The 23013-nt window shown below is 32.9% G+C and overlaps 1 protein-coding gene across 2 annotated transcripts in view; it reads left to right on the top strand.

Annotated features, from left to right (window-relative positions):
* Window positions 1–23013, top strand: part of Cadm2 (cell adhesion molecule 2) — a 919498-nt gene that overhangs the window by 836088 nt on the left and 60397 nt on the right. Inside the window, exon 6 of one of the 2 annotated variants that reach the window (XM_028756257.1) lies at window positions 14578–14697. The exons of the other annotated variant lie outside the window; for it this stretch is intronic. Within the exon in view, the coding sequence (XP_028612090.1) occupies window positions 14578–14697 (120 nt within the window). The remainder of the gene's footprint in view (window positions 1–14577; window positions 14698–23013) is intronic. 2 annotated transcript variants of the gene reach the window in all.

A 23013-nucleotide genomic window follows, 5' to 3' on the forward strand; every position in this document is an offset into this window, starting at 1 on the left:
TGGAAAAGTCTTCTTCTTGTAACATGAATAAATCCTGTAATTAATGTAGTTAGCTTGCATTTATTAATAGCCTCTGGCAGTTCCTCATAGATGCTAAAGTGTATCATGGGCCTCTAGGAGAAACAATTAGTAGCAATGTTTCCAACATATATTGCACCAAGGTAATTTTTTCTGAGCATATTAGTTTATCCTTGGAATAATTACTAAAAAGTGAGCTCCAAGTGAATATAATAAAGTGCAGTGATAAGATCAATGGACTTTAAGAATCATGGAAAGAATGTGTTTGCTGTCTTTCATCCAAGTCAATGTGCATATGATGCTAGAAACATGGATGAGTTACCTAGCTCTCAATAAAAAAGAAAAAGTGAGCAAAATCCTTGAGGGATTAAGTTTAACTCTTTGAAAAGTTTTAATTTTCTGAGAAAAAAACTTGTTTCATCATATTTCTAAGTATTCTTCTGTTATCATACTATAAGGGATGAAGAAAATAATATAATAACTTATAGTTCTCTTATTTTCAAAACTGCTGTTGATAAAATCTCTCTCCTATACATTGCTAGACACATGGTGATTAAGACTTTCACGAATAAACACACTGGAAATTATAGATTCTGTTTTTCATTTCTAATACTTCATAAAAAGTTTCAAAAATATCAACCTTGAGAAAGATCCCTACTCTAATATTATTACAATAGTAATAATTAGGCTGGAGTTAAGTGTGATAAATTTATATAGGTGAAATGCCGCATTCATTATAACTAGTGCTCAATTCACAAAAATTCCTGAGAATCTAAGAGCAGGATTCAAGAATACATATTTATATACAACATGTGTACAGTGTAGTATACCTGATTTATCTTAAGTTTTATAAGCGCTACCCTCAAATAAATGAGACTCCTGCCTGCATGTTGTGGAGAATGGCAGGCTGTGATCACATAAATGGACCTTAAAACCATGGAGAATTGAAGGAGAAGTAAGTGAAGAAATAATATACCCAAATGAAAATATGTCACTTGTTCCTTTAAAGCAATTCAAGTTGGGAAAAATTCATGCTATCTTGGTGTTTTCAAGCTGGTAACAGCACGATTTTGCCAAGAGCCAGCTACCTTTAAGTTGTTGGCAGTTGACATATTTCTAATAAATACTTCTCGAAGCACTTTTCAAGAAGTCAGTCTTGGCTTTTACTCCTGAACTTCAATTCATCGAAAGCACCCCATAGATTAATGCTATTCATGCTGCTAGATAAATACTGTGAAGCTCAACAGCAGTTTACCTAGTATTATTGACACACATAATGAGAGCCTCGGTGAGACAGTGAAACCATATTGCACTGTGTTTAAAGGGGGTTCCAATTGGGTTCATTACAAACTAAAGGGTACTTTTCCCCTTTGCACACTGGGTATAATGTTTCATTAGTCACTGGTTGTATACATGTAAAAGCTACACTCTTCTGTTAATGGCTTGGCTGTTTCAAAACCCTACTAAATGACAAAATTTGAGTGGCATTTGATTTAAAATGAGTGCTGCATGCAATCCACTTGCGATAACTTTACCCTTTCATATTTTACACCGAGGTTGATTTTTACATTAGCTGTGATGAATTAACATAGCTCTCATACAGAAGACATTTTTATGACGCAGGATGCATGCCTGAACCTACCACAGTTGCCTGCATCTATCGATTCCTAAATTGATGGAGGTTGGAATATGTTCCTGTAAAACACATGAACAACACAGATACTAGGCTTTGGTTAGATATTATTCCATGACTGCCAGTGGTAGTGAGTGTTGAAGTTTTTTGATATTTAATTGTTATAAACTCTGAGATTTTGGGCTATGTGCACTGAAGGTTTTCTTCCTCTCCTTTAACCCATTACATTCTTAAAGTTTCAAACTTAAGAATGCAGAAGGCAGCTTTAGCTATTTATTTAAAACTTACCTTTAATGAGAATTCTGAAAGAACAAGACAACTTTAAGTCCCTGATGAAAGAACCATAGGAAAATTCTTGCAATATCCAACATTATAAATGCTAATATTTAGAGCAGGATAAGTTCAATAATTTGTTTCTCTAAGAAAACATTAATTTGTACAAAGCTACATAAATTATTTACCCAAGCAGTGTGGCCCCCGATCAACATTTAACTACTAAAGGCATCATAGTAGATATTTGTGGCTACAGAGAATTATCAGTGACCTTAGTCTAATTCGTTTGAGCTAGAATGGTTGATAAGGGTTAAATTGTTTTATATTTATTTCTCATCAATGAATTAAAACCACTTTTCAGGGGAATAGAGATTGGGATGTCTCAACTATTGAAGGTACTTGCTGCCAAGCCTGCATGTTTGAGTTTGTTACTTGAAACCTGACAGGGTAGAAAGAGAAAACCTATGCCCAGTAGTTGATTTGCCATCTTCTCTACACCTGGGCCTAGCAATGCCTGTATCTCAATAATTAAATAAAAATAACAGAATTTTTGAAACCTATCTTGTTTCAAAAATAACAATTATATGAGATGCGAAGGTTTTGAGATATAATATGTATAGAGAATGAGAAATAAATACAAACATCCCAAATTTTACTTCTTTCTCAGATTTTTTTAGTGATTTTTAGTTCATAAACTCATTTTAGAAAGATTTCTAACACTTGCATCAAATATACAAACACACATATGATGAACATTGAATAGTATAGCAAATGCACAAAATGTGTGTGTGTGCATGCACGCGTGCATGTGTGTGTATGTGTGTGTGTAAATAATCATACAGGACTGTCTTTGCTCCAGATCTATTTAAAACATGGTATACAGAATATAATTTCAGTAAACATTCTAAAGAATAAGTAGTTCTAGCACCAATGCCCTTCCTGAGAGTCACAAGGAAATACTGCAAGGTAGGCAGATCAAATGGCTAGCTGTTTTCTTTCTTCTACCAGTAGCTGCGGAATTAGAACAGGTGCACATATTAGGCAACCATTTTGGGCAGCAATGTTAAAGCTGCTGTGGAGAAATGGTAATGGTATGGAGCTTGTATGGTAATGGAGACACAATATTACAGAAAGTTCCCATGAAATTTTCCTTCCTTATTCAAATTTACCCTTTGTTTCATCAAAACAATATTTACATGTAGGTTAACTTCCTTTACCATTGACCAACTTATTCTACTGTGTCCTCATTTTTTCCACAATTCAGATTTTAAAGATTTCATCAATCCTTTATCTTAACTCATACAGTGTTACTTTTGAATAAAATTACACAGCATATACTTGTTCATGTTTTAACTTTATGCATACATATATTCTTTTCTAGGAATTTTAATTTTTACAACCATGTAAAACCAGCAAAATTATCTACAGCTATTATTTTGGTACTACAGATTAAATAGAATTGCAACTTGCTTCTATTTTTATTCTCCCAATCAAGGGAGAAAGAATGAGTTATTAATTTAATAGCTCTAAAATACCACTGTGCACTTTTAGTTTATTTGTATTTGTAGGTGTTTACTGAAATAAGTAATGATAAAGATGACATTGACATTGTTTGCAAGATAATTACTTTAGTAATGAAACATTTAAATAGCACACATATGTGTAATATGTGATCTTGTCACATTTTATTGTTTGTTGGAAAGAGCCTTATAAAAAAGTATATTTTACAAACTTAACAGTAAGAGTCTATTTCTTTTTTAGATGTCTATATGCTTTAGTCTAATGAAGGGTTTCAAGCTATTAAATGTGCCTTTCCAGTTTTAAGAATCAGTTGCAGCTGTTATTTCCCCTAATATTTATTGTTAATAATAAATGTCATAAATGCTCCAAGACAAAGTACTGTACATATAGAAATTATAGAACATTACAACAAAGGAAACTTTTAAGCTTTGTGGCTCAATATCCCTTTTCAAACTCTAGGGAAATTATCTCCTCCCCACCTGGATGCTGGGTACCCAAAACAAAAGATTTGCTCACTATGGTAGAAAAGCAAATCGAGGCAGGGAAACTAAACTTATTTTCCCCTAAGAAACTATTCCGAATAGTTTCCTAATGTACAGAAAATAATCACAAACTTTAAGTTTATTAGTGCTTGATGATAACTTCAACAAAATAACACAGGTATAGTTGAGTGATGTAATTGATTTTCAAACAGATTGATCTTAATAATTTTATATCTTAAAATTCCTATTAAATTCTTGTCATAGATCTGAGCAAATACTATTATCATATGCACATACCTAATATTGGAGGAAAAATTTCACATTTCAGAACAAAAATACCCATGACTTGTAAGTAAATGAGTACTCAGTACAATAAAATGAAAATGAAATGAAATAAAATGAAATGTACTTCTGGTCATCATAGTAACTAGGCTGAAGGTTTATAGTCCCTTTTGACATATGATTACAATTACAAGAAATAAAATATTTAGAGGCATTGGAAGATTATATATTTATTTATTACTTGCCCAGTTGTATTCCTGGGTAAGAGAATTCTTATAGATTAGCAATGGGAAGACTGGGTCATGAACAGATGTACAGGGAAGCAAACATTAATGAGCGATTCAACAAAAATCTGTTCTGTCATATAGAGACAGACCTAGCCAGCTGGTAAATTAATTATGTGTGCTAATAATGAGTCTTTTTCCTGGAAAAAACTTTCTTTCCAAACATATATGGAAAACACGAGGCATAAAATAAAAAGGATAGAGTAGACATCCTTGTGCAACAACAAACACTAATAATGGAAAGCCCCAGAGCTGCAGCTCGCAGCAATGCTGTCTGAGATCTTTCTACACAGTCTCTGGTTGGATGATTCTTTTAACACATCACTTGTAGACATGTAAAAGTAGAGCAATCCCTGATGTCTGTAGAAAATGCACGCCTCTGGCTGTTTAAATACGCTGCCAAATTCTGCACAGACGAGTGGAGATGAAGGCACTGTGTTTGTTTTATAACTCATTTAAAAGTGTGTGCATGTGTATGCATGTGTGTGTATGCATGTGTGCAGCTGTGTGAGTTTTGGATAGAACACTGAACACCCTTGAACTGAATTCCATCTTTTTAAAGATGAAACTGCAGTGCATAAATTGACTTTTTTCAGCTGTCATGGTACAAAATCCATGCATATATTTCCCACTAATATAAATATTCCTCCAGATCTAGATGGATGAGGGGCCAAGTATCACAGGACAAAAACCTTCATTCAGAATCTGTCTTTCAAATTTTTCAACATCAATAATATATTTGCTTCATGAAATCAATGCCACTAAAGTCTTCTTAGTTGACTTACGTGCAAAACTAGTTAAGTTACAATTTTCCTGCTGTATACAGAGTTCTTTTACAAAAAGTCATGGTCCTGAGTTGGCTCATTTGTTTGATAATTAAAACCTTATGTCATGACCCTTGAAGTAGAATTTTGACTCTCGTTCTCAGAAACTATAGAATTTTACATAAAATAAACGTATAGCCTCTTGCCTTATAGATGACATAAATACTATATCATATACTATTTTAGAATCTAAAATAATCATTGCCCCATTTCTACTATTCTACCACCATGTTCCGTGAACACTACCCACAAGGGAGGTTCTCAGCCTGTCCTTGCCTTTTCATTGACCTCTCAGGATGGGGCATCAAAACATTTTCAATGGACAGCCTAAAATCATGTGTGTGAAAGAAGAAATTCACCAACATTACTTCTGTTTAAGAAACTGGGAGATTAGTTTAGTTATAGAATTTTAACAGTTTTTGGAAAACTCAACTACTCTTAAATTTAAAACCAGTTGTCAAAAAAATTACATGCTACTTGTAGTGTGGTGACTAAATTGGTACCCTTTCCAGAACAATTTCTGTACAATATGTTTGTGTGTGAGAGAATTTACCAATGAAAAACACTTCTAATTATGAAGTATAAGACTACCAGAATCCAGCCTAGCATTCAAAAGGCATGGGTTAATGCTTAGAATCATAGATAGATGATAGATAGATAGATAGATAGATAGATAGATAGATAGATAGATAGATAGTAGATAGAAAGTAGATAGATAAAAGATAGACAAATAGATGATAGATGAAAGATGATAGAAGATAGAAAGATAGATGACAGATACATAGATACATAGACATAGGAATAAATAATAAACAGAAACATAAAGAAATAATTACAAAAAATAAATAGGTATGATGTCATATACATGTGATCCAAGTACCCAGGAAGTAGAGGCAGCACAGCAGCAGTTCATGATCATCTTCAGCTACTTGCAAATTGCAGGGCCGCATGAGCCACATAACTACTTGTCTCAGGGAGAGAAAAACAAACAGACAAAAACTAAAACAAACAAAGCAACAACAGCAACCCCCAAACAAAACATCAACAAAAACCCTAAACCAAAACTATGGAATTCTAATCAATGAAAGACGCATCTCCAGAGAAGTCATTGTCAGAAATCCACTACTGTGTTGGCAAGTGAAGGGGGTGGGGGGCAGTGGAAAACATCATTGAAGCAAATAATTAAAGAGAGGTTTAAACCTCAGGCTTGTTAGAGTGAAACATGGGTGTCTTGGTAAGAACAGTGATTTTTCTATCCTAAAAGTACAAATTGATGTTAGCATTTGATAACACTAATTCAAGTACCCAAAACACTTTTTGAAGTTTAAATATTGATGTTATTTGTAGTATAGAGTACCATATGAATTTACTTTGTTGTACTTCAAAAGCAGAATAATATCTTTAGGAATATTACCTCTTAAAATTACATGCAAAAAGGTTAAATGCATAGCCGTCAGAATACCTTTCTTTTAGGTCAGTTTGGCTGATCAAAATCAAGAATCGGGTTTAAAAAGAATTATTTACATTGCCCGACCAAACTCACCACTTTTAATACAATGAATACATGTGGTTAAAGTAAATAACATGAAAACCACCTCTTGATTCCTTTATCACAGGGCACACATCGAAAAGCAATTACTGCTTTCTCAATATTTACCACACATCCTCCTTGTATCTGTTACTTCATTTACCTTTCCCTAAAATGGTAGCAATGGGTCTCCCATCCAATCACGTGGCCTACTTTGGGTAAAATACTTCCAGGCAAAGACTGAATGTGGATCTAAATACTGCAGGACCATCCAAGCTGGAGGCATTTTAGATGCTTTCTCCAGTTTAACTTTACTTGTGTCAGTTTGGAAAGTAATGTGTTATAAAGGGGAAAATACTTACTTCTATCCTTCACATAAGACATCGATTTTACTCATAAACTTTCCTTGTAATTATATAGAACTTTTGGCTACCTCCTACAGTTTAAAATTGCAGCACTGTCCAATTTTGGGAGGTGAGATTTTTTTTTTTAGTTATTATTATCTTTGTATAAGGATTCCACTTAGCATCAGAAGCCAGTGGAAGAAACCTGGAAGATGTTAAGAGAATTTCAAGAAGGGTTCTTTTTATGGAAGAGATGGGTTTATGGTAACTCTCTTGTGGAGGAGGGTCACATTGCTGTGTTGAGGTCCTCTTAGCCTGATGTCTGCCAGCTCAGTGAGAGGTCTAGACTTGTTATCCCTTTAAATAGACTGCCACATGTGGCTGAGTATAACAGAGGCAGATAAATACCCTTCTTTATAAAAACTAAATCCAGTAAACTAGCCTCATCCTAGTTCTCCTGGTAGCTGCAGAATGAGCAATAGAATACTGAGGAACTGATATTATTGTGTAAGTCATAGAGATATGAACTCTTTATAATGTAATAATAACTCTTACCTTAATTCTGTTATCTTCAAAATCCTATCCATTTGTGTGGTCATCTAGCAATAGCTCTTAAAGTGAACTGATTACCCCTCGAGAATGGGATCATTGATGCCATCAAGTTGAAAGGGTATAGATGTGTAGACCTCGGACTAAATGACAGCAGCTTTCCTCCCTATTTGTGTCATAGTCTTTGGGAGAAAAACAAGCAGCCTTGCCTTCTGGGACTCTTTAGGCTTAATTTTTTTTTCCGAAAATCCATCCTGAATGCCATTGATAGGAGAAAAATTGCCAGAAACCAAAACTAGTTGACAAGTTAGAAATTACATACTGCATTTATAGTCAGCACAATATACCTTTAACCTGAAAAACTCCTGATTAGAAAAAAAAAGTGTTGCACTGTGCTACAGGTTATTGTATGCTGTACCTGCTGGAAGTGACTTCATCCCAACAGGGCTATATAGGATCTGCTGTGCTTGAACAAGCCCCCTTAACAAGATCAGATTCCTTTCTAATTCCTTCATTAACATTTGAAGGAAAGGATGTTTTCACACCATTTTGATTGCCGTTTATGACTTAGGAGTCTAGCAATTTTAAAATGCTGACACCAGCATTCAGAAGTGAAGTTTCTTCATAATTTTCTACTTTACTGATATAGACTAGTCTTTCAGATTTGTAGACTTTTAGAAGGAACTTCTACAATATTTTCTGCAAGCAGTGCAATTTTTGTACATATTGTATTTAAATATCGGTTACATTTATTCTCTCAGAAGCAATATGTCGGTTACATACCAACATTTTATTAGCATCCATAAAGCAAATAACTAAGAAGGAACTCCAAAAATACACCATTAAGTAACTTATCTATTGTATTAAAATTTTTGTTCCATGAAAAAAAAAACAAATACAGTGAACGGTAAGTGCCAAGTGACAACTATATATTCCTCAGACTTTCAATTAGGTTGATTGTATTGTTCTGGGGAGCAGAGGTGGCAGTAGGGATGGGAAGGACTATATTTGTGAATAAAGAAGATATGATTTTATGTAAGACTAAGGTGGTAGTTTGTAGTCAGAGTTAGAAAGCAAAATGGATGGTAATATATAGTAAATAGCTACAGAGTTCCTCAAAAGCGTTTGCAGATACAGAGAAGGAAACACGAGCTAGTTTCAGAATGGGAGGATGCTTCTCATACAGGAGCATAGAAAGGGACTGGATAGAAAGAGAAGATGCTGTGAAGCCGACTGTGATAGCGAGAAGATGACAGCATGGAGAGTACAAATAGTTGGATCTGGAACTTGAGGAAAGCACCTGAGGCAGGAGCAGATGTCTTCTTGTGTGCCCAACTTAAAGCTCTTTCTGATCTAAAACTGGCATGATAGGAAATGAAGAAAAGACACCGAGCATGTTGGCTCTGAGGCCCTCCATTCCTTGATGGATGGCATCTACACTCTGGCGGCCTGAGAACAATGGAGTACGGTGTGTAGTTCTGAGCAGAGTTTGAAGCTAAAAAAGAGTGGTAATAGACTGATGTATCTATTATAAAACAAGCTTCACAGTGGTCTTCCACACAGAAGTTCCTTAGTTCAAGATTTTTATTCCTGAGCTGATGTGGTTCTTCATGTGAGTAGGCTGTAATAGAATATTACGATTGAGAGTATATTTATTTGGAAGCCAGCATTAGCCTCACAAGTCACACTTGGAACTTACTTCAAAAGTGTCTGGACTATTGTTCAGTAGACCAGATATTGATGTTTGTCTTGCATTCTTTAAGATGCTTTAGAATTTTTATTTTATACAATACGATCATTTTAAATTCCTCACAATGTATGGATTGGAGGCACACAAACTCATAAACCAAATTTCATGATTTAAAACTTTTTCTCAGTTTCCTATCAATGAAAATGCTTGTTTCCTTTAAAGGAAACCTCTGTTTACTGTATTATATGTGTCAAATGATAGAGATCATCCCTTGATATTTTAAAATTGAAATATTTATGTACTTAGTATATAGCACATTATATTGTACAGCATTGAAAGATATCCATACTATTATAGTAAATTGGGTTTGTATCTTTAAATTTTAATGATTCCTGAAATTCAATGAATTTATTTAACAACCCATCTAAAATAACACCATTCAGTTAGTTAGCAAAAGAAAATTTAAAATTCAATCATGTATTTAGAGAAATTGATGTTCTATATTTCTATGTGTCATAATCAAAATAGTTTTAGAAATTGCTATCAGCTGATGTTATTGATGTTCAAATCTCATAAGATCATCTTAATATCTGGTTATTAAGAAAATAACTGAGGTATCTCTTGTTTGAAATAAAAGATGAGCTTAATAATTTCTGTAAAGTTATTAATTTCCATGTTCATATCTACGTAAAAAATTACTTTTATTTGGTAAAGTTTCCCAAGTAACTTTTTTAACATTCCAAATATCTTTAAGTTTTAATTCTAGATTAATATGACTTAAATTCTGAAAGAAGGTGTAATATACACACTTCATCTCTTTTGTAAATTATTAATTCTGAATACTATTATATTTTATTCGTATATTTTAGTTATATATTTTGTGTGTACTTATCCCATCACACATATGCAAAGGTTAGAAAACAAATTATCTGAGTTATTTCTTTTTTCCACCATGTATGTCCTGGGTATTGAACTCAGATTCTCAGTTTTGTCATCAGGAACTTTTACATTTCACACAAATATCTCAGGAACTGATTAAATTAATACATATATAATATTTTCCAAGGATCAATATGTGAGACAAAGTTAAGCATTGACATTGTACAAATTATAGATGAAGTGTTATGTAAAAGTATTGAGTTTAGTTGTCATTTTACACTTCACTACTTACAAATTACAGTTATATATCATAAATTTGATTGTCACTTCACATATATTGATTATGGGATCCATATTCCAATATCCTTTAAATAATCATGGAATGTTAATACGTGTGTGTGTGTGTGTGTGTGCATGCGTGTGTGTGTGTGTATGTGTGTGTGTCTCAATATCTTAAATTAACATAGTCAGCATGTTATAATATGAAAGATTCTGAAAAAACATAAGCAACAAACAGCAAAAAGTAGATTATTTTGTGTTATAGAATTATTAAACTAAATTTACATCAATATTTAGTATTATATGTGCATGTGATTAACTTTTATATAAAAATGATGTTTTATTCCTTGAAGAAATGAAAAGATAAACAGTAAAAAAGAATTATGGCTATGTTTTTTATCTTGATGCTTTATTGGATTATTCTTTAGTATAATGGTTTTAAAAATATATCCAATTCTAGAAACATCAAAAATGTGAGGTGCAGACATGGTGGCACTTGAAAGGCAGAGACAGAATGGACTTTATAATGACATTCAGGCTAGCTAGAAGGCAAGTGATTAGTAGTTTTATAGCTCATATTTCAGTGAGAAAATGTAAACCCATTTTTGTGATCATTATCTAAAGGACCAAAATTAATACTTTAAACAGCCGTTACCAAAGTATTTGTTTTGTTTTATTAAATATTGCTACTCATTTATAGAAGCAAGACATTAAAGAAGAAAAAGTGAATTTTATAAAAAGGGGGAAAGAATATTTAGACTTATGAATACTTCTCAGACTCATTTTATAATTTCTAATTTTCTGGATCCTAATCAAGCCACCTGTACTCATAGATCTTGAGCTGTTAGTACAATAACCTCTAATACCACATGTGTCCTTTAACAAGTCATCTTTAAGTCATATGATTCATACATACACATATACATAATACGCACACACACACATGTATATATACAAACAAAATCTGGAATAATAGGTCACTGATAAATTAGTAAATATTTGTTTCATATACTTTTGTTTTGGATATCATCTTTCACAACTGAAAGTATAAAAAATACCTTATGGCTCTAAGAAGTACTCTTCAAAAAATAACATTTTTTTCTGTACTTAGGTGTAGAGGGTGTTTTTGAAAGAAGTGGTTTACTCTTTTAATTCTAGTATAATTAACCGGTCCTGTTGTACATAGCCATTTTCTAGTTCTCTTTAGTCATATTTTTATTCTAAGCAGTAGCTGAGAGTTCTTCCTTCTAAGGTGAATTATTAAGTGGTAAAAGACCAGAATCAAATTAGATCAAATAGAAAGTTTAAGTATGTGACAAAAGTTTCATGCAATTTTTGCATTTCTTCTGACATTTCTAATTCCACCTAATCTCAGATCGTGTTATTTTACCTGTTTCTAATTATCTTCTAGAACTGAGTATTTTAGGTTATTTCTATTTTTACTATTCCACAACAGAGATGAAATAATTTAAATTCAAAATTACTGATGACTAAAAGACCATGGAAAGAGTCATGGAACCTAAACATACTTAAAAAGCTACATAGTGCATTGGCTATGGAGCATATGATAGCACTTGTGCATGATAATCATATGTCATTGTTGGGAAAGATTTCTTCTTGGCACACCTTTTGTGCACTATGTCATCAATTACACATGATTCTTGAAGGAAGGACAGAAGAGCATGATGGGAGATATTTGGGAACCAGCCACGTATGAGAGACTGGCTTACTTTCTCATTTCTCTGCATACATCTCAAGACTTTTATGAGTTTTAAATTGTATTAGTAAGGACTGAAATTACTAACACATTAAATATTAGATAGTTCTAAAACATTCTATACTTACTGAATTGGACACTTGTAAGAGATTAGATTGGTCTATTCTTGAATGCTTAGAAAATATGAAAACCTATAGGTTCTCAAATAATCCAGGATTTCTATTATTGCTGAGATGAGAAAAATGAAAATTAAATCCAAATAATATTTTATTTGGATGAACCAAATTTAAAAAATTAATATAAGCCAATTATATTGGGCCAAATTTTATGGTGAAATAATAAAGATAATTTGAAAAGGTTGCTTTTATTCCATAGATTAAATGTTAAGAGAATGTTATTCTGTTATTATTTGATACAAAACTAATCTCACAGTCTGTGATAAATTTAGTAATATCAGACTCCATAAATAGATTTTTAAAGATAATGTATACTCTATTCTTAAATATTGTAGTACTAAATGTTCATTTAGCAATTTTTTACAAAAGTAAATTTGAGATAATTCTAATAAAAATAGACTATTTTATATTTTAGGTAGGCATAAAAAGTTTACTAATTTTTGTATTCAGTATGTTTCCATTTATTCCTATTCTGTGTAAAATCTTTTAAAATACTTACTAAGGAGTAAGAACATAGGATTAAAAAAAGTAGCAAGTAAGAAATCTATGGACATAAATACACAATTTTTATTCATTCACAACATTCTTTCTAAAGCCAGTGTCACTTTATGATCATGATAAATTGCTCTCCAGGCAATACCCATTTTCCCTAGTGATTAATGTAACACCATTGAGTTTTCAGAGGTTGTTTTCTTAATTTGACTGGCCAGGAAGCATTTTCCCTGTTGAAAAACAGATGTAAACATCAATACTCAAGATAAGAGAGTGATCTCACGCTGGTTTCGATGTCTCCAGTGTGGAGAATTCAGCAGGTACAGTCAACAGATGGAGTAGAGCTATTTATCAGGGTAAAGTGCTAGAAAAAAATGTTTGGTGTGACTCCAAAGACTTTTACTGAAGGAATGACAAGTAACCTGTCAACAGCCAAACCATCCATCAAGAATTGGGCATGTTTAAGGGTTGCATGACAAACACATAAAATCAAACTCCTGTATAGTAATTACAGGTAATTGGGAAATGTTTCTAATTCCCTTGCTGTGTAAATTATATGCCTATCTGCTGTGAACAAAATTTCTCTTCAAGGATTATCCTGGAGGTTTTTCATAAGCTGACACTGAAGCTTGAGTCTCTTGAAATCTCTTTGCTACTCTGACTATCTTAGACTAGTTTTAATGAAGTCAAGGAATATTTGGTCATTGAAAACTACTAAGCTGCTCTTTCTGCTCAGTGTTTTTTTCCCGGGATTTGAATCGAATTTTAATTTATGACAACTTGACTAATTATGGATTGGGGACTGAATGGCATTGTTCAAATCCTTATTCAGTAACTTCTCTTTGGTGTCCTCTATTTAAATAAGTCATAAACCTGTCTGAACATCACATCACCTGTTCCATGCTAGTTGACTCGATACTTGTTAAAGACTCCTAGGTTCTGCAAATTTGTTAGAAGGCGTTACCAGCTAATTGGGGTAAGAACTGCAAGTCTTTAAACTGTACATTAACATCATTTGTGAAAACAGGAGGAGCACAATAACAACAACAATAACAATTAGCTTCCTTTGTTTGTTTGTTTCTAAAGATTGTGCTCGTCCTATTTCCTATCACTTTTCTGAAAGGAAATACAGAGGCACTTAACACGCATCTACATATTCATTGTTAACACTTCTTTAATCTTATATGGTGGTATTTGTGTTTCTTCCTGTATGTGGTGTTTCCTTGTTTACTTCTTTGACAACGCATGTCATTTTTATTTTACATATATGTATTTTGCTACTGCATGTGAGAGTTTTCAAAGGCCTCAAAGAACAAGTGAACTCTTGTCATTTTAAATTTCACTGGAAATGTTGCACATGATTTACTTATTCTCAAATATAGCTCCCGGATTTCTCTTTTTTTGTGTGTGTGGAGCATAAAAGAGAAGTGAAAGAAAAATGACAGAACCTATGTGTTGCAGTTGTTGTGTACCTGTTTTTCCGTTCCAGCTTTAAACGATTACACCTAAATAAAATGTGTGTATTTATCATTAGAATCATTTTGTGTTTCTCTTTTGTTTGCATGATATGATTTTATTTTATATTTTGTTTCTTTCCACTCACCAGATGTTCCCAACACTTTGCTTTCCACTACTATCATCCCCTCCCTTACCACTGCACCAGTAACAACCACTGTAGCCATAACAACCAGCCCAAGCACATCTGCATCAAGCAGCAGCAGAAGAGGTACAGTATGCTTCTTTGTTATAGCCTCAGAAGCCCAATAAGCAGAGCTGTGTAGAAGGGTATTGTTTAGAATAGAATAAGGAGATCCAATTTACATATTTATCTTATCTTAATTATACAATGTGATTAGGTCAACAAGATTAGTATGAAGAAGAATTGCTAAAGAAGAACAGGAGTCAAATGGTTTGTTTTATTTTTAGTGTCACTTATGACTAGTATACAAATACTATGCGATGTTGTTTAAAAATATAAGCATCTCCACTACACTGAGCAAACTTGAGATGTGAAGAGAGGACACAAGAGTTTGATTTGCCTTGAAATGTAAAGAAATAACTTGCTCAATGATGCGGAGATAGCATTTGGCTGTAAATATTCTACTTTAATATCATTGACTTGATATTCCTCTACAAATTGAAGTTTTCACAGTGTTGAATTTTTCTAAAATGAGCAGTCATGTGTGACTCACCACTAAGAACTTTCAAGGAAATATTCAAAATGTATGTTACCATAAATTGATTCCACTGATAGGATACTCTAGAATGGAATGTTTTAGAGAATTTTGACCTAATAGGAATTTATGCTTGGCTTGAATACTTGGTGATTAGTATTCAAATAAGCACTTGATTTCAACCCCAAATCAGCAACATTACATAAAGGAACTGAAATAGCCACAAACACAAATTAATATTAATAATAGAAATTATAGAAAAAATATGCCTTAAATTTTAATATATCTACAACAAAGTACAGAGAGTTTCTTATTTAACCTTCCCTTTCCTTACTTACATGCATTTTGTGTCATAGAGCTATACTAACGTATTAAGTGTAACAATTTAACTGGATGTTCATGGAGATTGTATGTTCCCACAGGTAAATAAATTGTATAAAGAGTGGTTTATTTTTACCTTTTTAATATCTTGCCTTACATAGTTTTCTGGTACAGTATATGTTTCTCCTTGAAATTTTATTCATTCTTGGTAAGAAGGTGGGTTGTAGTCTTAAGCAACAGTTTCAAAAACCTGTTTTTCTCTTGTTGCGGAAAAAATATATCTGGTCATTGTTATTAATAATCATATCCAGGGATATTATAACATATCAATGAATGGTAAGTAATTTGATGTCAGCAGCAATGAGTTTCTTAGAAATATCTTGGTTATTTGTGTTTGATGAATGAATTTATTTTCAGCTTTATCTGTTAATTTATGGAAGCAGGATTTAAGTGTTTTCTTATAGATGCTTATACTATGAGCAAGGGAAAAACCAGAAAACTATGCGGTAAAATGACACTATTTAAGGCATTAAAAATAACTGAAACTTTAAAAAAAAACTTTCTCTTACTTTTTATAAATGTATTTATTTTTTATTTATATGAGTACACTGCAGTTGTCTTCAGATACACACTAGAAGAGTGTAACGGAGCCGGGCGGTGGTGTCGCATGCCTTTAATACCAGCACTTGGGAGGCAGAGGCAGGCAGATTTCTGAGTTTGAGAGTTCGAGGCTAGCCTGGTCTACAGAGTGATTTCCAGGACAGCCAGGGCTACACAGAGAAACCCTGTCTCGAAAAACAAACAAACAAACAAACAAACAAAGAGTGTAACGGATCCCATTACAGATGGTTGTGATCCACCATGTGGTTGCTGGGAATTGAACTCAGGACCTCTGGCAGGGGAGTCAGTGCTCTTAATCGCTGAGCACATCCAGCCCCCAGAATAACAGAAATCTAAATTTTCCAATTATCCTTCCATTATTATTACAGAGTGTAATTTATATATTTATAGTATCATAATTTATAAAATTATGTTTGTGTGTGTGTGTGTGTGTGTGTGTGTGCACCAAACTGAGAGAATTGATCTTATTCTTTCACAAACATACAATTAAACACTAAAAGATATGGTCATGTTGGTGAGACTTCACAGGATTAGCAACGTGACCACCCAAATGTGAACAAGGATGATAACAATGAACATGCAATACTACATGGGAAAAAAAATCCCATCGTACCTCAACCTTTCATCAAGAATTTCAGGCAAATTATGGAAGTGGGGGTGGAGAGGTGACCCTCCCCAAGGAAGAGCATTACAATCAGCCATGAAACCACACATACAAGTAACTATACATTGGCTGAATAGGTTATACATGGGAAAATATGTGCATAAATTCATATATTCATGCAGTAAAGTTAATTGAAGGGGAGGCCATAAATTTGAAAGCAAGCAAGGTATGAGGTACATGTGAGAGGCTGGAAGGAGAAAACAGAAGGTAGAAATGTTGCAATTAAACATGATCTCAAAAGTAATAAAATGACATTCATCCACACACATAGAACACTCCTCTTTTATTTTCCTGTTTAAACATAGAAATAAACATTTAGAATGCAGTAAAATATAAAGTGATAGAATATGTTCCTGAGTATGCCATATTTTTGTGTGACATTAAAACATGAATGTTAGCTAAATCCCCATTTTTTTCTCTTTTCTATTCAGTTAATATCAGGAGATTAGAGAAGTAACCGAGGTCACCTACACCACTAATAATCAAGTCCATATTAGAGGGAGAAATAGTTAAATAAATTGTTCAGTATATAATAAAGTTTGTGAGTGTTTTACTCTGTATGCCTTGTGATTCTGAGTTCTTGTACACTGCCAGTCAGCTTTGATGGGTTTTTATGTAATTACATTTGTAGGTAATTTATTATTCAAATGTTATGAAATCTTTCAATATTGTGATTAACAGGAATGGCAATAAAACTATATTGTCTAAGAAAAAACTGAGAACCCCAAAGGGAAAGAGGAAGGTCGTTCTGCAAAATTTCCTCTTGTTTATAATTTCCCTTTTTTTCACTGAATGTGATATGAAATATGTGGAATGTATAGGAGTTAATTAGGATACGATAGAATTTCTTGAAATCTCATAAATTGTAGCATTTTTCTTTATATATATATATAAGAAGTTTTAACAAGTGAATCATGGATAATATCTACACTGTTTTATCCAATACATGATATACATGAAATTATAAATAAATTTACAGAGCATAGATGTATGCGAATGAAACGTACCAAAACTGTCTCCAATCATGACCTTGAGATCTTGTTTATCTCCTGAGGAGGCAAATGCATTACTATGAGAATAAGATTCAAAATTATCTTAATTATACAAGGAAAAGCTTTATTCGATAAATCTTTTCCCCCCAAAAGTGTTAAACCATAAAGAAATTAATTTCTTTGAGTACCTGTGGAAAAGACATGGAATAAATACTGGAGTTGTTTTTCAGATTTAGTGATCGGTCTTTCTTTGAAGAGGTTTTGGGATTTGAAAGGAGAACGAAAACCAACACTGAGCATTTTCATCAAGACAAACAGACAAACACAAAGCAGAAACACATTTCCCAGAATTCAGTTGCTTAAATTTTTTCAATGAATTAATATTACACGTTTCTTTCAGAAAAAAATATCAGTAGTTACCTATATTCAGAAAAGAATTTGAAACTTTTTCACTCAGCCAACTCTCCTGGTGATACTTATAAGCAGAGATAAAGAAGTAATATTTGGAAACAATCAGAACGGCAAAGCATCGTTTACATTACATGGCTGTGATGTGAAGACACATTTGGATTCTATTCTGGTCCATTAGGAGCCTTTCTTGGCGTCAGTGTGACTACTGATTGGCTCACAATCAGTTTTCTGTTAGTAAAATATATTCAAACTACCAGTTGGTTTTTCTTCTAACCATGGTTGCAGTTCACGTCCTACGTCTGGAAGCAATTTTCATCAAAATTCCATGACTCCCCAAGGTCCATGACGTCACAGGTCTGGGTCATTGCCTATGTTTCTGGTACCAGGCATGATTTTCCTTCTATTTTATCAGAAGCTACTATAAAATCTTGACAGTATCACTGCTTGAACATAGAACAGGCATGCTAATGTAGGCAGCAGAATGCCCAAGAGGCATCAGATCTACAAAACTAAAGGCAACTAAGAAATATGGAGAGAAAGAAAAACAGTTTTACCCACAGAAAAATATACGGACTGATTAATAATAAGTAACACTATGCAGACAAAACAGGTTGTTTTTATATATTTAGGAGTAAATGTGTGTATACATATACATGAAGGTATGCAGCAGCAATTAATATAAAACCATGAATTTGAAAAGAGGCCATGAATTTGAAAAGAGAGGAAGGATGATTTATGGGAGGTTTTGAGGGAGTAAAAGGGGGGGGTAATATTTTATTATAGTCTCAAAAACTAAAAGAAACAGTTTTAAAAGTTCTATCACTCAAGAAAAGATATAGAGTTAGGCCAGATTTAGCCACTTAATAAGTAACAATCAAGGTATAGTTTTTAAAAACTGATTTAGTTACTTTAGCAAAATAAGAAGTCTATGTATAATTATGCAGTATATGTTTAGTATGATACTTTAAATGAAAATCATTATTGACTTCTTAAATTTGAAACAAATGTATTCTTACATATTGATATCTCTTTCTATGAAATATGCATATTATAGGGATGACCTGGTCAGTATTAAGAACTTTATGTCCAATGATTCTGTTCAAAAAAACACATACTTAAAAACCTAAAATGGTAGTTAAATTGTTCATATAATCAATGTAAACATCAAAATTATAAGTTCTATTCCAGAGAATTTTATACTCTAAATATATATATATATATATATATATATATATATATATATATATATATATATTTAGAAAAATATAAATAGAGAATTTATATTTTGCAATCCATAATTTTAGGTAAAATCACAACATACGGAAGTTAGAGGCAAGCTATCATAAAATGTTATAAGAATATCCAGTATATCTTATGATCAATATTTTAACTTTATCAAGGTAATTCCTATCTAAAACATAGATTTGGTATATGGTAAGGGCCTAATGTGTATATAGTTAACTTCTACTTCTGCCATCAAAGGGTAGAAGGTGACAACATACATTCTGGTCAAGAAAGTTTCACACTTACTAACTGGTCATTTCTCACATGCCTGTCTCTAGATCTACCAGGGTAATAGAATTCAAATAGATGAATCTTCAGACAAAATGTGTGTGTGTGTGTGTGTGTGTGTGTGTGTGTGTGTGTCTGTGTGTCTGTGTGTGTGTGTATGCATATGCGTGTCTTAGATAGGATTTCTATTGCTGTGAAAAGACACCATCACCATGGCAACTCTTACGCTGAAAAACATTTAATTAGGACTAGCTTACAGGTTGAGAAATTTAGTCCATTATCATCATTGTAGGAAGCATGGCAACTTGCAGGCAGGCATAATGATAGAGAAGGAACTGGGAGGTCTACATTTTGATCCACAGACAGTAGAATTGAAGATTGAGACACACTAACCAGATCTGAGCTTATTAGACCTTCAGTGAGACCCACTTCCCTTGAAAAGCCCACACCTACTCCAACAAGGCCAAAACTCCTAATAGTACCATCTATGACAAAGCATTCAAACACAAAGACATGAATCTATGAGGGCCATTCCTATGCAAGCCAACACACACACACACACACACACACACACACACTTGAATATATATATTCAAATCACCACATATTTGTGTATATCTGTATATATATACAACGTTATAGATGAAAAACTATAGCATGCATCTGAAATTAATATAGATTGAGTATAGAGACTTATCTTAAACCCTAATGCTCAAATTGTTCTTTTGAATCTTGAGAATTATCCAAAGGGAAAAAAACATAATGTATTAAATATAAGTGAGTGTGGAGAACCATATATATGAACACATTCTTCAATATTAATTTTAAAATATTTTAACAAATGACTAGTTTTCCTCTCAAAAGACACTAAAACAGTTATACTGAGTTTACTTTCACACAATTGAGCTATGCCCTCTGTAAATAAAATTTATCTCTTTATTTACTTTGGATAAACATAGAGAATTTGAGGTGGATTATCAAATTCTACCTATATTACTTTACTATAGAGCAGGGGTCCTCAATCTGTGGGTCTCAACACCTTTAGGGGGTCAAAAGACTGATTCACAGGGGGCATCAGAAAACAAAGATATTTATACTAAGATTCATAACAGTAACAAAATTAATGTTATGAAATAGCAATGAAAATAATTTTATGGTTCAGGGTCAGTAAGAAGATGTGCATGAAATAGTTGAGCACTAGGAAATTTGAGAACCACTGATAAAATTTCAATGATTACCAGTTGTCTAAAATGTGTATCTTAAAATGGTATTATTTGTCTGCATATTCTATCATTTCAGTTGATTTGAGATTAAAAAACATTCAAGTATGATAAACAAAAAATATTGTATACACTGGAAACTAGTGTGCCAAAGGCACTTACTCAACTAAAACAGGTTTAAATCAATTATTTTAAATGGGTTTTGCTATTATTCCTATATGTGTATACTGTGTAAATATGTAGGTGTGAATAGGTTCTGAACCCTGTACACCTTCAATCATTTTTACATGTTTTCATAAGTATCTGCTTGTTCCTTTATTATATAAATGGCTTTAAATAGAAGAATATAATGAGATAAACATTTGTCAGGATAAGAGAAAAAAGAGATTGAGCAATAATAAAGAATGATTGTCTCACAATCATGATTGTTCTGAATTAGTCAAAATAAACTCACTCACATAGAGCATTAAGAATGTCAAGAGTATATCATCTTGACATAGTTAAGTCTCAAACTGTGTAAATCAAGAAGTTGTTTATGAGCTTTTATTGTGGGTGTTTAGCTATTAAAAATGTTTCTGGTTTTATGGTAGTAATAAAAACAATTTGCATGGCATTGTGAGCTTTTAAAAATTAAGTGCCAATATGTTGGGGTTTATTTTTCTTTACTTGACAAAAATTAAGTAATAATTTCTTATACAGACAGTCTGCCTGTATCTAAAAACCTGTTTATGGAAAAAAATAGGTTTTAGTATTTACTCTACTATGAAAGGTGATGATGTTTCTTCAGTCTTTGAATTGCTCCTAAAATATGAAGTTGTTTCTTTTTGTTTTATTTTGTTTTGTTTTTACTTGGATATTTTAATTATTTACATTTCAAATGTTATCCCTTTCCCGATTTCCCCTCTGCAAACACTCTATCCCATCTTCCCTACCCTGTTTCTATGGGGGTGCTCTCCCACCCACCCACCCAATCCTGTCTCACAACCCTAGCATTCCTCTACACTGGAGCATCAAGTCTTCACTGAACCAAGGGCCTCCCCTCCTATTGATAAGGCCCCTTCAGCTCCTTGAGTCCTTCTCCTAAGTCCTCCATTAGAGTCCCTGTGCTCAGTCTGAGGGTTGGCTACCTGTATTCGCATCTGTATTGGTCAGCATCTGGCAGAGCCTCTCAGGAGATAGCTGTATCATGTTCCTGTCAGCAAGCACTTCTTGGCATCCACAATAGTGCCTGGACTTGGTATCTGCATGTGGGATGGATCCCCAGGTCTCTGGATGGCCTTTCTTTCCTTCAGTGTCTGCTCTGCTCTCTGTCTCAGTATTTCTTTTACACAGGAGCAATTCTGAGTTAAAATTAAGTTGTTTCTTTTTTGACGGTTCATAATGAAAATAAAATTTTATATATATATATATATACACTCTCACACACACTCATTTTGTTATTTCTCACTTGGAATGAGCAAACAGTGCTTGTATTCTATTGTTAGAGATACTTTTAGTTTCACTACGTCCACACTGCACTGCAACTGCTAAATCGGATTATTAGGATTGCAAGCTGAGGGTTGATTGCTGCGTTTTGTAGCAGAGCTCATATGAAAGAGGGATTCACATCACTTTTTTAAAATAATCATTTCTAAAATGAAATGAAGAATTAAATTCTGATGTGAACTTATCCTCTGAATAATACAGGAAAATCTGTGTCTATATTTTTCCCAGTACTATTCTATAAGTACAGTGAACATATAGGCTATATTGTATTTTCATAGACTGTTCTTCTGGGTTGCCTCCTGTAAGACAGCAAATGCTTTAAGGCATGTTATTTTAACTTTGCCTATATGACTTACATAAATGTAAACCAATTCTTGTTATTAGTTCATGTTTTAAATTAATAGAACTATTCTTTTCATTTATATGAGTTTAAGAATATCTTAAGTGATTGTATGGTAGTAAATTCTTGATTTAATACAATCTGGTAAGTTACTAGTAATTCTTCCAATACAACCTCTCAGGAACAGTAGATTCCTTAATCGATATTCCATAAGTTCTGTATGAGTTCAAACTTTATATATATATGTATATATATGTATATATATATACATATATATATATGCTTATTTGTGTAACTATTAA

The sequence above is a fragment of the Grammomys surdaster genome, unplaced genomic scaffold (assembly GCF_004785775.1).
Source record: "Grammomys surdaster isolate TR1022 unplaced genomic scaffold, NIH_TR_1.0 126115, whole genome shotgun sequence".
NCBI classification, from domain to species: Eukaryota; Metazoa; Chordata; class Mammalia; order Rodentia; family Muridae; genus Grammomys; species Grammomys surdaster.